This window comes from Canis lupus, chromosome X (assembly GCF_048164855.1).
Source record: "Canis lupus baileyi chromosome X, mCanLup2.hap1, whole genome shotgun sequence".
Taxonomy (NCBI): Eukaryota; Metazoa; Chordata; class Mammalia; order Carnivora; family Canidae; genus Canis; species Canis lupus.
In genome coordinates, this window is record NC_132876.1 from 113,246,822 (window position 1) to 113,263,298 (window position 16,477).

At 42.3% G+C, this 16,477-nt stretch overlaps 1 protein-coding gene across 1 annotated transcript in view; it reads left to right on the forward strand.

The window, feature by feature from the left end:
- The first annotated feature begins 12,051 nt into the window (after positions 1-12,051).
- CLTRN (collectrin, amino acid transport regulator) overlaps positions 12,052-16,477 on the forward strand; it is a 34,360-nt gene continuing 29,934 nt past the window's right edge. Inside the window, exons 1-2 of the mRNA XM_072818015.1 lie at positions 12,052-12,209; positions 12,514-12,572. Of these exons, the coding sequence (XP_072674116.1) occupies positions 12,152-12,209; positions 12,514-12,572 (117 nt within the window). The 5' untranslated portion in view covers positions 12,052-12,151. The remainder of the gene's footprint in view (positions 12,210-12,513; positions 12,573-16,477) is intronic.

Consider the following 16,477-nt stretch of genomic DNA (forward strand, 5'->3'; position numbering starts at 1 on the left):
CAGCATCCCTGGAGGGAATGAAAAGGGAAGTAGTTGTTGAAGAAGGCCCCGTGACTTTATGGCTGGATGATGCTGGTGGTAGAATGAGGATGACTGCCTGAAGAGGAACAAGCTGGCAAAAGGAGCAAGTGGGAAAGAAAGATGAGTCTTCCTGCTAATTCTATGGATTTGAGGTCCAAGGGGACAGCAAGAGGAAAAATCTAGGAGAGTTGCCAGGGCAGCTCTGGTGCTCAGCAGAGAGCGTGAGGCTAGAGAGAGATTTTCATTCCCCAAATAGTCAAGAATAGTGCAGCTCTTTACTAAGACCCAGAAAGGAGGGTGGGTGTGGTGAACTTTGGTTCATTGTCAACTCCAAAGCAGGCTGAGAACAATGACAGTTCTCAGGGACCTGCAGGGGCAGGTTGTGGGGCAGCTTTTCTCACCAGAAATATTGGACTTCTCTCCATATTGCGGTAAGACTTTTAAATAGAGTGGAGATGGCCAGATTAGCAGTAAAGGACGAAGGGAAAGCAGAAAGTAATGTGGCTTTCAGTGGCTGACAGAAAATTAATTCCACCCAAATTAGTGGAATTCTTCGCTATCGTCCTGCATTTCTCAAGCTTTCGCAGCAAAATTAAATGAGAAGGAATTACACTGATAATAAAGAGTTTCCAACAACAACAACAAAGAGTTTCCAACAGCTTCAGCACAGTAGCTTTTAACTCATGCTACAAAAAAAGCAGAGCCACCAACAACGTTCATGTTTTGTGGGTTCTTTCCCTCCAGATCTGGGGCAGGGCAAAAAGGAAAAGGAGACAACTGAGTAGAGAAAACTCAGATATGCCCACCTGACAGAGCTAAGCTGATCCCCTGCCCTGGTGTGGCTGTGACTCTGCCCATAGCTTTTGGCATGGCCAAGGGGGGGAGAGCAAAGATGCAGATGTGAGTGAGTCCCAGGCTGCTGCGCCTGGGTTTCTGGAACTGCAACCCCCCACCTCCCAAAGTGTCTGGGACAGCTGATCTACCGTTAAATGGACAAGCTCCCAAGGGGATGTAGCTGCTTGGCGACCTTCACAGTGGAGTAACAGGGTCAGAGTAGGGAAAAAGCGATCTCCTGCTTCCTCCTCCCCGCTCTACAGAGAAGCCCGGCGGGGACTGCAGCCATCCTCGCGGAACCGCCAGCCTGTTGCAGCTTCAGGGCCCATCGCAGAGCATGGTCGTGAGGGGAAGAGGGCGGTCCTCTCTAATACGGCCACGCGTGCCCCCTACTCCTTATGCTGTAATCGCCGCCGGATCTTACCCGAAAGTTTCCCTGACCGCGGACCCCTCCGCTCTGCACCGAGGAGACTCATGCGCGCGGCCATCTTGGCTACGTCCGGTTACGATTCGCCACGCCCCTCACGCCGGGTACGTCATCTCGCTTAATTACGTCATGCCACGTCCCCGTCGCCCCGGCCCAGGTCTCAGACAAAGCAGTTTAAGTCCTTGGGCTCGCTCACCGCGTCGGAGCCAGAATCTGCTCTCCATGCACCCACAGCCTGGGTCTGCACCCGTTCTCTGCCCTGGCTACACCGCTACTGCTGTTGCTCCGGGCCTGAAGTTGCGGCCGCGCGCTTGCGCACTAACTTGGCCCCGCCTCTGCCTTCTGCCTGGACCCACCCCCGCTTCGAGCTGGCGCTACTCCGGGGCCCCGCCTCTCCACGGGTCTTCTCCACATCCTTGTTATCCCCGGGATCAAGCTCATTCCTCTGAACCCCTTGTGCCCACGTTCCTCCTTTCCAGTCTGGCAATTCCTCTGCCCTTTGCTCGAGCTCACCTCTTCCGCAGTCTCGGCCAACTCTGTCAGGCCCTTACAAGCGGTCATGCCCCCCCCCTTTCACGCACTAAGTCCACCTTTTTCAGGTTACGCCCCTGGGCCATGCCTAGGCCACGCCCTTCCCGACTGGGCCGTCGCAGACGCTCTTTCCCACGGTGTCCAGGCCCCGCCCCTCACGCCGGGTCACGTTCCTTCCCTGCTTTCCACGGGCCTACGTCATGGCCAATCCCAGCGCCCCGCGGCACGACGCGAAGATCCACATTGGCCGCGCCCCCGCAGCGTCTGCGCATTTGTGGCGATCAGTCGCGGCCGCTCCCTGGGTTCTCAGGACCTCCGGGTTTGCGTCGGCTACGACCGGGCCGCGCCTCCTGCTCTCCCTCTGCTGGCGGAGCTCGGCCCCGAGAAGCTGCTCAAGAGCGGGCGGGGCCCTTGTGTTTCCGGAGAAAACCGACCACGCCTTCGAGCTAGACGTCAGTGGCGTTTATAGTGAAACAGACCTTTGTATCTGTGATCTTCGTCTAAAAATAGACTTTGTTCATATTTCTCCCAGCTCCAAACCACAACTTCACGAGCAGAAACCGAATAGGTAACAACTAGGCACTGACTGGAACTGTGTTCCTACCAGGCTTCAACCAGCCTTAAATGCTAGGCATAAGCACACCCTACCTCCTGACATTTCCTTCAGGTGACTTTTTCTAAGCACCTGCTGCCCTCATGCTAGCTAGAGTCTGTCCAGACAGCACAACACTTAGACCCGTGTTTGCAGATCCCTGCCCTAGGATTAATCTTCTTTACTCCCTCCGTTTATAAGCCTGTGTCCACAAGAAAAATTGGAAAAGGTTACCACTTTTTTTTCTGTCCAGAAGTCTCTAAATAGGGCACTTCGGGAGGCAGGGCACTTACCATTAGCCATTCAGTTATTCAATTTTTAAAAAGATTTTATTTATTCATGAGAGACAGAGAAAGGCAGAGATAAGCTGAGGGAGAAGAAGGCTCCTCGCAGGGAGCCAGAAGCGGGACTCGATCCCCAGAATCCGGAATCATGCCCTGAGCCAAAGACTGATGCTCAACAGCTGAGCCACCCAGGTGTCCCCAGTTATTCATTCGTTTAAATCGTATTTATGGAGTACTAAATTCCAGTGACAACACAAACCTCAAGAACTTACAGGCTGAAGTTTTCCAACTTGGGTTTGGATGAGACAAGAATTGAGAAAGTTAAGGTGTGGTAAGGGGGTTGGAATAAGTGGACAAGGCCTTGGTAAGTGCTGCTTTCTTTTTGTAATTGAGGTATAACATTATATTAGTTTCAATTATACAGCGTAATGAGTTAGTATTTGTGTATATTGTGAAATGATCACAGTAAGTCTAGTTAGCATCCATCACAATCATAGTTTAAAATTTTTTTCCTGTGATGAGAACTTTTTAAGATTTACTCTTGACAAATTTCAAATATACAGTACAGTATTATTAATTATAGTTACCATTCTATACTTTACATCCCATGCATGATTTACTTATCTTATAACTGGAAGTTTGTACCTTTTGACCCCCTTTACCCATTTTGCTCACCCAACTCCCTGCCTTTGGCAACCAATAATTTGTTACAAGTTCAGTTTTCTGTTTTTGTTTGTTTTTCAGATTTCACATGTTAGTGAGATCTTACCGTATTTGTCTGACTTATTTCACGTAGCATAATGCCCTCCAGGTCCCTCAGGTTTTGTTTTTTCTGTTTTAAAGATTTTATTTATTTATTCATGACACACACACACACACACACACACACACACACACACACAGAGAGGGGGGGAGGCAGAGACACAGGCAGAGGGAGAAGCAGGCTCCATGCAGGGAGCCCGACGTGGGACTCGATCCCAAGTCTCCAGGATCAGGCCCTGGGCTGCAGGCGGCGCTAAACCGCTGAGCCACCTGGGCTGCCCTTGGTTTTGTTTTTTTAAGAAGCAGGTTTTCTTGATTTTCCAAGGGAAATCCTGATTCCTCATCATGATGGCACTAGGAATTAACTCGGAGACAAATGCCAAAAAGATTTTTATGTAGATCCCCTAAATGTAAACTGTTGCCCAGCATCACAAAGTATTGAATCAATTCTATGAACCGTCCCAACTTTTTTGTTCATTTGACATCACAGGCCCTCAGTGGTATGGCTTTATTCAGGGCAACATTTAGATCATTATTCCCCATGATGGCGAGTAAGTTTCAATTTGTCACCTGACTAAATAACTGTTAGGAAGCTTTATGGCTGAGTACACAATCAAAAGGAACAAGTTCTGTAGTAGATTAACAACGTCTGTCGTGGGCAGGATGCTTGAGTGGCTGCAACAACCTATCTGTCATCTTTGACTTGTGATAGAAGTATTGCATCCATATCTTTTAGGCAGTCCTCATAAACAACATTTCTTACTATAAGCTATTCACGATTTTCAGACAGTAAAAGGGTCAGGATCATTGTTGCTGGTCAGAATTTAAGGGCAGAAATTTTGACATGTTGGTTAATTCATATGCTTTGTATATCAATTAGAATGAGGATAGCTCAAGATTCTGTTATGAGAATGAGAGCATCTAACCTGAAAGGTACATGGCCCAATGGTCCCTCCACCTTTCTATATAGGTTGGCAAAGGAAGTACCCATAGTGAGGGCTAAATGTGACTAGGTGGCACTAACTGGAAACCAAATGGAAGGTGGAAAATAGAAGGTGGAAAATACTACTCCATAGAGCATGGCTGTAATAATTTTGGAAAAAATTATAACGTGCCTAAACCATGAGAAAACTCTTAATATGCCACCCAAGCAACATTGGAAAGAGTTAGATCTAGGAAGAAATATCAATAAGATCTTGCTTTTACTACCTGAGACTATTTATTTGTTTATTAAGATTTTATTTATTTCATGAGAGAGACAGAGAGGCAGAGACATAGGCAGAGGGAGAAGCAGGCTCCCCATGGGGAGCCTGATGTGGAACTCGATCCCAGGACCCCAGGATCATGACTGAGCCACCCAGGTGCCCCCTGAGACTGATTTTAATGCATTGATCTTCATGCATAAGATGAGACACACAAACCCACATGCGTTCCATTTAAGAAACTGTCCTTTAAATTCTTAAGAATATAAAGTAGGCAGAATTACACTCACTCAGCTTGTCTAAATTAATCTTTATTTCTAAACAGTAGTGATTAACTTTCTCTGAACTAGAAAAATGTTACCCTGTGAATAAAAAGACTAAGTTCATAATGGTTATGGCTGTTGATTAACCTACAAAATTTGATGAGCCTTCCAAATACTGTAGCTTCAGATTTCTTTTCATCTTAAGAAGGGCATAGGTATGGAAGTGGAGATACAAATATTCCAAAGCCAACTGTTCCTTGTTTAGCAGATACTAGAAGTTGTTTTTCTCTGACTAGGAAAGAAAACAATTTGCAGTGTACCTCATGATTTTTTACATCTGCATTCTTGAGCTTCTTCAAATGTTAGTTTATGATTCAAATAAGTAAATTCAGTTCTGTTAAGTTATCAAATACAGCCCATGAGAAATGTAAAAAAAATTTTAAAGATTTTATTTATTCATGAAAGAGAGAGAGAGAGGCAGAGACACAGGCAGATGGAGAAGCAGGCTCCATGCAGGGAGCCCATTGCAGGACTCAATCCCGCGACTCCAAGATCATGCCCTGGGCTGAAGGCAGGTGCTAAACCACTGAGCCACCCAGGGATTCCTGAGAAATGCAAAATTAAACCAAATATAGTCCTTGCTCTCCAGAAACTTAAAATTTGTAGACACAGAAGTAAATCATGTTGACAATAGGTGCATGTACAGATGTGAACAAAATGCTATGGGAACTCAGGAGAGAGAATAAAAAGTTAGTGGATCAGACAAATGTAAAACAAATAACAAAAACAACAAAAGAAAGTTTTCTCAAAGGAGGTGATATTTGAGATAGACCTGGAACAATAAGACGTTTAAAGGTAAAAAATGAAAGTTCATCATATTGAACTGGAAACAGTGTGAAAGGAAACACACAAAGGACAGAGGTGGGATGAGTCTCACTTGCAGGGACTGGCAGGTCAGAGGGATGGAGGAGGGGCCATGAGTGTAGGTGCATCTGAAAAGCCAAATTGGATTCAGATCTTAGAGGCCAAAGAGTTTGAATTCCCTGACATAGGCCCTGGGGTGCTGAGAAGATTTCAAGTGGGAATGGCTTCAATGTAAATGACAGAAGAAGAAAGACAGTGGAAGGTAGAAACAGCATGCAATTAGAGTGAGTTTTACATGTGCCTATACTTACTAAGCATCAGCTGTTGGATTGGCAGCCCATATGTGCCCAGTGCTCCAGCAACCAGGCATTTATTCTCATTAGCCATCTTAGTAATAAGATAAATGAGTTTATTTTAATAATAATTTCAGAATATGGAACAAATGATGTTAACATAAGTATGTTTGATTTTTACATACACACACACACACACACACACACACACGATTCCCTTATAGCTTTTGTTTTTCCTTTTGTGAGTTACTTCCATTAAACTCTAATACAGGGATCCCTGGGTGGCGCAGTGGTTTGGCGCCTGCCTTTGGCCCAGGGCACGATCCTGGAGACCCAGGATCGAATCCCACGTCGGGCTCCCGGTGCATGGAGCCTGCTTCTCCCTCGGCCTGTGTCTCTGTCTCTCTCTGTCTCTCTCTGTGACTAACATAAAAAAAAAACAAAACAAAACTCTAATACAGGGAGAGAAAAGTTACCAGATGAAGGCTTAAATAATGTTTCTGAAATTTGCAAGATGTTTACCAATATCTCTGGCCTCTACTCACTAGATGTCAGTAACAACCCTCTCCAATTCATGACAACTGAAAATGTCTCCAGACATTACCAAAATGTCTTCTGGAGGAAAAAATACAGCTTTCCACCCCCCCAATTTTAAGAACCACAAAGTTAAAATATAATATTTTTCACTATAGACAAAAATATATCTTCCCAAGCATCTTAATGCTGACAATTTGAAAAGAATAAAATAATTTTCTTACCTCCTAATTATATTGAAAATTAGACTAATTACTACAAACGTCTTGACATGGTTTATTATATGGTTCATCAATTTTATTCCAATTTAAATGATAAAGGGCCATATTCCAAATTCTACAAATTCTATTGTGCAAAATTGAATGGAACCATTAGTTTGAAAAGTGCAAGCTTTTATGTTATAAAAAATTTGGGGGGGGTAACCTGGGTGGCTCAGTCGGTTAAGCATCTGCCTCCGTCAGCTCAGATCATGATCTCAGGGTCCTGGGATCCCTGTTCAGCAGGAAGTATGCTTCTCCATTTCCCCCTACTTATGTGTATTCTCTCTCTCTCAAATAAATAAATAAAATCTTTAAAAAAATTTATGGGTTCAGCTATTAGAGGATTTTTTATATTTTTATTATGTCACAGCTAAATACATTTCCCAAAATCCAGTAAAAATATACAGAGTAAAGTTACATTTGAAAAGATTTCACAGTTTACTGGTTTTAGATATTCCAGGTTTACAAAATACATATTTATGACAATGAAATGGAATAATCAGGGTCAAAATTTATTTTATTTTTTTTCAGGGTCAAAATTTAAAAGCAACATTGATTGATTGCAAGTAAATGGAGTATTCATATGCCCACATGCTTTTACAACTCTGATGAACTCTAAAAGGCATCTTGCGTGAATCAAAAGAGTGACACACGTGTTTTCTTTTTGTGTGATCTCATATTTAATTTACCCTCCAGGGCAGTAGATCAATAGTTATGTGCTGAGAAACTGCTTTTCAGTAGTGTTGTAGAGTATGAAAAAACACGGAGAAATCAATTTCTTTTTCCTGTCTCAGGAGACTCAGTGCCTTTTGTATTGCTCATGGCAACAGTAATCTCAACTTTTTATCTTTGTTCTCTAAACTCTGTTGGAAGTAAATAGTAACATGTTCAGAATGATTGAAACTGCTTTACTTGTCATCGTTACCACTGTTACTGATAAATTCTGAACCTCCTATATGTGAAATTGCAGAAATGAACATTGTATGAAGCAAGTTTGGTATGAAGTCTCTGGAGGTTTAATGCTTAAAATTCGGTGTGAAAATAAAGAGCAAGTTTGTGCAAGACTTTTAAAAGTGGAGGAAATCCCCAGTATGTTAAGAGGTAAGAAAAGTAGTATCTAGTTCTGTGTTCCACCTATCTTATAGAGCTATCAAGCTCTTTGATAAGTTTTAGCTGTTCTAAGTGACCCCATACCTTGCAAGAGTTTTCATATTTTTAAAAAGATTTTATTTATTTATTCATGAGAGGCACAGAGAGAGAGAGAGAGAGGCAGAGGCACAGGCAGAGGGAGAAGCAGGCTCCATGCAGGGAGCCTGACGTGGGACTCGATCCCGGGACTCCAGGATTATGCCCCGGGCGGAGGGCAGGCGCTAAACTGCTGAGCTCCCAGGGATCCCTGAGTTTTCATATTTTAAGTTGAGTCATTGACAGTGTCTTATTTTATTGTCACACTTTTTCTAGTCACCTGACAGGATTATAAAAGTTGATATTTTTCATCATTGTATTTTCAGCTGCTATTAATTTTGCTACTGTCAAATACTTTTCTTTTTTTTTTTAATTTTTATTTATTTATGATAGTCACAGAGAGAGAGAGAGAGAGGCAGAGACACAGGCAGAGGAAGAAGCAGGCTCCATGCACCGGGAGCCCGACGTGGGACTCGATCCCGGGTCTCCAGGATCGCGCCCTGGGCCAAAGGCAGGCGCCAAACCGCTGCGCCACCCAGGGATCCCTGTCAAATACTTTTCTAAGCAAACATTGGGATATAGGAAAATTGAAGTTATAATTACAGGCTACTTAGAAAATAAGTATGAGTTCACTGTACATCTATATTTTTTATGTCAGGTGGCCAGAACAATACTCCAAGGAAAAATCATAGCCATAAATATTTTCATTATTAACTGAGAAAGACTAAATATACATAAGCCTATTTGTCAACCCAGGAGTTATAAGAAGAACAAGAAAACCAGCATAATGACAACAGGAATAAGGATTTAATAAATAAAAATAAGATTGATGACTCAGAAAGTAGAAAAAAAAGACTTGAAAATTAAGGTCTAGATCTTATTCTTTGGTTAAGCAACAAAACTAGACAAACCTCTGGCAAGAATAATGGAAAATGAGAAAAAATTAATATGAATACTAGAAAATACAAAGGGAATATAGCAATGAATATAGATACTTGATGGGAAATACTGTATAAAGTCCATGAGAATACTGGAAAATCTTGATGAAATAATGATTTTCTTGGAAATTGTGAACAGTCAGAATGGACTCGGAAACATAGAACCTGCAGTAAATGACAATATAAGAAATAGCAGTTTTGAAAGAACTCTTCCCCCCAAATATGTATGATCCAGATTCTTCAACTCTGCATTTCTTCTGCAATTTTCTTCTACATTTTAAAGTATTTGCAAACATAGACGATGTTAGAAATCTTTGTATACCATTTTCAAGATGGTAATATAAAGGCCAGGAAAAAAAAATGAACTTCAAGAATCAGAACTTGAAAAGGAACCTAAATGATATTCTTCTATAAAAATAGGTTTAAAAACCTAAGGAAACACAGCAGTTAAGGCCAGAGGCATGTTAAAAATTATCAAACTGAGCTTATCTAAGGGTTGGATCAATGTAAAGGCATTTATTAGTAAAATGCACCAAATCATAAGATCTCTAGGATCATATTGATAGACACTGAAAGAGCAATTGATAAAATTCAACATGAATTCTTGATAAAAAGGATTTTTGTAAACTAGAGATAATAGGAGACTTTCTGTCTCACAACACATGAAGTTTAAAGTGACCCACCAGATCATGTGGAAAAGCAGCAGTCCCATTAGAGTAAGGAAAACAAGGGTCTGTGTTATTCTGCCATTACTATGCTGACAGTGCTGCTACAATGAGACAAAACAACAGCATCACACAAGAACGGGCAAGAAGATCCAAGGCTGAGGCAGGTGTGTTTCAGCTCTCAGGATGTATTACCACTGGTCATTCATACCAGCGGTATTACGGATATTTTGTATTTTTTCTCTTTGGGCTTCTCTGTGTTTCCTGTACAGAACTTCTATTGCTCTTTTTTCCTGTCTTTTTTTTTCTCTGTCATTTTTCAAATAAGACAACAAACATCAATAAAGTATAGACTAGAGGAAGTAAAGGATAGCGTAGGGAATGTAGTCAATAAAATGGTAATAACTGTGTGGTGACAGATGGCAACTACACTTATTGTGGTGAGCATTTGTAATGTATATAAACGTATATAAATGTAACATTCTTTGATACAACTCAAATTCATATAATGTATGTTCATTATATTTTAGTTAGGACAAATTTTAAAAATCATATTAAGCACTAATAGAGGGCCTGGCACATATAAATTGTTTAATGGTTAATTGTATTTTGAAAAGAGAGAGAAATCATAATCAAAAGGAAAGAGACTTCCTTTGCTTGTCAAAGAATGGCTTAACTATAATTCAGCATTTTACTGTCTTCAATCCTAGTCACATAACTGATTAAGAGCAAGAAAAATGTTTGATACTTTTATGAAGTTTAAGGCTAGAAGGAGGCTGAATCACATTTGTTTCTAATATAGCTTTGTTCCCTGATGCAAATAATTAGCTTTGTTATAATTTCCAACTACTGGCTTTTGCTTCCCATAAGGATTTTATCTAGTCTAACATTTCCCAAAATAATTTCATCTAGTCTGACTTCGTTTTCAGGGGTAAGTTATGTGAGCTCTCCCTTCTGGGAAATTCCCACTTCACCTGATAGTGAAATTGCTAGAATGATGGGCCTAAGTTTTGGCCACCTCTCCCTCTAATCCAACTTTTCCTGACCCTGTACCCTTGCCACCAAGATGAGGGAGAGGAGAGAAGCTTCCTCAGGTGGACTTCCCAAACAGAAATGGGTCCTCTCTGCTAAAATATCACCCCAGCTAGGAGGGGGAAATGACAGGACTCTCAAAGTGTTGCAGAAGTGTAGTTGTTGATCTTTTTCTCACGGCTGCTTTGAAAATTCAAGTTTTCTATTTAACATCAGGGTCACCCAATCTCATTTTTTTCCATTCTGGTTTTTAAGCAACAAGGTGGAATTTGGGGACTGAATTCAGGAAGAGGCAGTGTGGTAGAGAGGAAAGCCCTGACATCCACTGCCTGGGGGGGCTTGGCTTCTATTGGCATCCATAGAATGCCCACTAGGGGAGACTGTCTTCTGCTCATTATGGTAATCCTCAGAGCATCTCTGAGGCTTTGCTGCAATTTCAGTTTTGACCAATGATGACCAGTGAAGACCCGTGCAGTTCAGTGTGGTGGAGACAGGGTTCAAGTGACACCCCTTCCCTTCCTCCCATTGCCACCAATGCCTTAAACACCAGATCCTCAGTTCCCTCATGTGTAAGATATTATAACAACAGCAACTGTGAAGGTGCCATGTTGAGGGTGAGAGAAATAATCCAGTAGATCTAGTTCGTGGCAGGAAACTCTTAATGACTGTGTTCTAGCAACACTGACTAATGTAGTTGCTAGTCACATGTTTCTGTATAAATTAAATTAATAGAACATTTCATTTCTCATCAGCACTAGCCCCCCTTTCAAGTGGTCAATAGCTACCTATGTCTGGTGGCTACCGTGTTGGATAGTGCAGATGTAGAACATTTGTATCATCACAGAATGCTCCATTGGACAGCACTGTTCTGTATCATGAACTTTGAATTTACACCACCACCAGAGCTTAGGGCTGACCAAAAGGATTCCCTTTGAAGTGGAAGCACTCCCCGGATGTTTATCTGTGCAGGTGAGAGTCAGGTGAGGCCCTTGGAAGGGCATCCTTTGTTCACCAGAGATAGAAAGGGGTGATGTTTGTTTTCCAAATTAAGATAGCCTATCTAGGAGCCAGCTATCTTAGCTCTGAAAAGATGGAAAGTTGGAGCGAAGGGAAACGTCTAGAGAGGGCTCTGTTCTTTCCACAGTGCCCTCAGCCCGGCAACGACAGGAGGGGCGGGAGAGGATTCTGGCTTTGAGTCAGCAGAGGAAACATTCTCTGGAGGTAGAGTTCAGAAAGGACAACTAATCTGTTTTCCAAATAGATTTTCGTAAATAACTGACAGGAGATGGGCTGCTTCTATCTAAGTATTAACCCAAATAATGGGGTTTAATCATTAAACCTTCTAGGTGGTGGCTTTCTTGTTTCTCTGATATTCTAATCCGGGTCACAGAATGGCTAAGGCAGCTTTAAGGGAGCGTGGATTTTCCCCCGCTTCCTTTGCCTTGTGTTTTGCCTTCTGAAACAATGTTGCGCCTGCTCTTTGTCCTGGTGCCGGCGATTCATGCTCAACTGTGTCAGCCAGGTAGGTAGCTGTGAAACTTAAAAATAGGGTAGCAGTTTTCTCAATGATTGACAAGCCTTTGACTGAAGGACCTCTTTATTTTTTCAAAATCTGCAGGCGTGTTGTGGCTTGAAAGTTGAGACTGACTGTTGTATGAGTTTGAAAGAAAAATCTAAACCATCTAAGGTGATTGTAGTTAAACGTTCAGTTTTGGGGGCAGTTTAACTGAAGTTCTGTGTTCTGTTGATCTGAGTCGGTTAAATGTTTGAACTTCATGTTTTGACAGATTTTTGTCATCACCTGCTCTTTTTTGTCTTTCTGGCAGATGCAGAGAATGCTTTTAAAGTAAGACTTAGTATCAGAACAGCTCTGGGAGATAAAGCAGTAAGTGGTGAACCTGCATGTTCATTTTTAATTTTGTTTGTTAATAACACCACTTTCTCTAGTGATGAGCCTCTGTTCAGTTATCTTGAACTCAGAGATTAATTCTAAAAACCTCAAATCTGACACTGTCTTAAAGTAAAAAAAAATATATAAAATGGAACTTGTTAAACAATGATTTTGCCTAAAGTCTTCAATCTGCAGTATGTGCTAGAAAATCTGTGAAGTTTTGTGTTACACAAAACAATTTGCCAAGGATGCCTGGGTGGCTGGGTGATTGAGCATCTGCCTTTGGCTCAGGTCATTATCTCTGGGTCCTGAGATCCAGTCCTGCATTGGACTCCCCGCAGGGAGCCTGCTTCTCCCTCTGCCTGTGTCTCTGCCTCTCTGTGTCTCTCATGAATAAATAAATAAAACCTTAAAAAAGAAAACAATCTGGTAAACTCGAACACTTCAGCCGGACATAGTGGAGCTGCAGGGCCCGAGTCGGGCACTCAGGTCTGGGCTGGGCTCTGCGCCTCACCATTGGCGTCATTTGGATCTTGTCTCAGTTTTCTAGTCAGTGAAAAGATGGCACGATTTCACCCATATCAGATTTTTCATAGGATGAAAAGTTTCTAGTTCTTTTTTAAAAGATGTTATTTGTTTATTCATGAAAGACACAGAGAAAGAGGCAGAGACATAGGGAGAGAGAGAGGCAGGCTCTCTGTGGGGAGCCTGATGTGGGACTTGACCCCAGGACCCCAGAATCACAACCTCAGCCAAAAGCAGACGCTCAACTGCTGAGCCACCCAGGTGCCCTGAAAAGTTGCTAGTTTTAATGTGAAGTTTCTTCCATTTTTCTCAAAGTAACAACATGAAATATGTGCTTATGAAATTGAAGTTAAAAAAATACTCATAAGGCACATGTAGCTATAAGAACAGGATGGCCTGTCAAGTTAAGATGATTTGTGTAATCCTAGTTTTAGTATTTTCATGTGGTCTGTGAAAATTTTCTGCAATAGAAGGCGATATTAAGATGCGTCAGGGTAGAAGCAATAAGAGAGTGCTAAGAGAACTTAGAGGTACGTATTGTCTCTGCAGGCCAAATCAAAAACATATTATTTTATTCATTCAGTGACTAATGATCATTATAACAGCCAGCATTTATTGAGAACTTAGTTTACTTTCCAGCAAGGACCCTTCTGAGCACTTTACTCACGTCAATTCACGTAACCCCCACAACAACCTTTTGAGAAAGGTAGTATGGGCATTCCCACTCTCCTCGAGTACATGAGAAAACCAAGGTACAAAGAAATTAAGCAACCTGCTCAGGATCTCAAGTCAGCAAGTGACAGAGATGAGATTTGAACCCACGCAGTCTGACTGTTGAATCTACTCTTCCTACCGGAGTGTAGTTACTTATCCCGGGATCCTCCGAGGGCAGGCACCGTGCTGGATGCTGAGGACGCAACGGCAGATAAATCAGTCTTGTCCTTGCCCCTGTGGAGCTTATGGTATTGGGAGGATTGACTGTTCATTAAACATTCAGTAAATGAAATGTGCAGTCTTGACCAGTATCACAGGAAGGAGAAATATGTGGGGGCTTTGGCCTTGTTGAGGGCCTTAGTACTTGGCATTTGCTATGAGGTCTAAAGCATGAGTGGAGGTGTGCTGGAAAATAAAAGAAAAAGGGACAGAGGGGACAGAACATGCAAAGGCTTATTACAGGAAGGAACTTGGTGAGAGGAGGGAATGGAAGGAAGGCTGAGGTCTCTGCAACTGGAGCAGTGAGGTAGAGCATGGCATGTGATGAGCTCGGGTAGAAAGGAGAGATTGGGTTAAAGAATATGTAACCTGTGTTAGGAAGTTTTGCTATTACTTTAAAGCAAGTGGGAGTTTTATGGAAAAGATGTTATGATAGAATTAGTGCTTAGAAAACACTCTGGTCACAGTGTGGCAGGCAGATTAGAAGGGACAAAAGTAGAAAGAAAGGGAGAAAGGAGTCATCAAGGATGACACTTTAGTTTCTAATTATGCAACTGAATGGGTGATGACCCACTTGTGAGTCAGGGAAGCAGGTATAGACAAGAAAATCATGGCTGTAATTTTGGACTTGTTGAGTGTGAGGTATTATTGAATAGGCGAGGACAGGATGGGCTTGAGATATACATTCCTGGGTCATTTGCATTACGGTGATATTGGAAGCATGGAGTAGATGGCGGTCTGAGGGAGAAAGGACAGTGACAGGGGTAAATCTAGCATAGCGCTTTGCGGTTCTCTAAAACTTGAAGCCCTTATACAAGAGGATGAGCCTACAAAGGGGGCAAAATGGCAGGAGGAAAACCAGAATGTGTATCACAAAAGTGATGTTAACTTCAAGTTAAAGGAAGTGTTCAAGAGCATCAAATGCTGCTGACAGATCAAGCAAGATGAGACTGAAAGGCACTCACTGTGTTGAGTCATGTGGAGGTTACTGGTATCTCTGTGGAGTGGTCGGACTGGAAAGCGGATGATGGAGGGAGTTAAGAATAAGTGGGAGGTGAACAGGTAAAGATGCAAGTATGACAACTCCTTTGAAGATATTGGCTGTGGAGGGCAGGAGAGAGGTGGCAGTAGGTGGAGGAAGAAGGATTGAGGAAAGTGATTTGGTTTTGGTGTTCTAATGGGAAGGCTTGAGCATGGCTAAAAGTCAAAGTCCAGTGTATAGAGGAGAGGGGAAACTGATATCATTTAGATCCTGAGAAGGGCAGAGGGAAGTGTTCCTTTTTTTTTTTTTAATATTCTACAAGCTCTTTTTTTTTTTTTAAGATTTTATTAATTTATTCATGAGAGACACACAGAGAGAGGCAGAGACACAGGCAGAGGGAGAACCAGGCTCCATGCAGGGAACCCGATGGTGGGACTCAATCCTTGGACTCTGGGATCATGCCCAGAGCCGAAGGCAGATGCTCAACCCTGAGCCACTCGGGCATCCCAGGAAGTGTTCCTAATACAGGTGGATGGAATAGCCATTGACAGGAAGAGAAATGCAACATTCAGCCTTTTGGGGGAAGATGTGGATAACATGAGCCTATAGAGGAAGTTTTTTTTGTTTGGTGTCAGGAGGATGGGGGAGTTTAAATTGATGACTTGAGGAAAATTATAAGAGCATCTAGTGAGTATGAAGTGTAAGGGAAAGCACTGAGTTTGGTTGGGGAGAGGGGAGCTGAAGGAGGTTTGAAACAGTCATTGTGAACCGAGAGAGAGAGAGAGAGAGAGAGAGAGAGAGAGAGAGAGAGAGAACTGACAGAGACCTAAGGGGTTCCCAACCAATTTGGAAGTAGGTCATCATTAACTTAGAGTTAAACCCTGTTATGGGACTTTCTCTAGTTATACTTGATTACTCACCTAAAATATGTGCTCAGTCACATTAGTTTGCTAGTCTTGCTATCACAAAGTACCATGAAGTGAGTGGGCTAAACAATAGAAATTTATTTTCTTTTAATTCTGGAGGTTAGCAGTCCAAGATCAGGATATCAGCAGGGCTGGATCCTCTGGGGTCTGTGAGGGAAAGATCTGTTTCTGTCCTCTCCCTTTGGCTTGTAGATGGCTATTTTCTCTGTGTACCTTCACATTGTCTTCCCTCTATATGTGGCTATGTCCAGATTTCCTCTTCCTGCAAGGACACCAGTCCATACTGGATTAGGGTCTACCCTAGTGACCTCATTTAAACTTAATCACCTCTGTAAAGACACTATTTCCAAATACGATTACAGTCTAAGGTACTGGGAGTTAGGACTTCAACATATAAATTTTGGGGGGAGGGACACAAGTCAATCCACAATATGCACACACACTGAAGTTTCCAGCCAAGAAAATGGAAAGAAAAATTGTACCAATGTTAGCAAAGGATTGGAAGCTGAGAGAGGTAGTCAGTTTATGAGGGG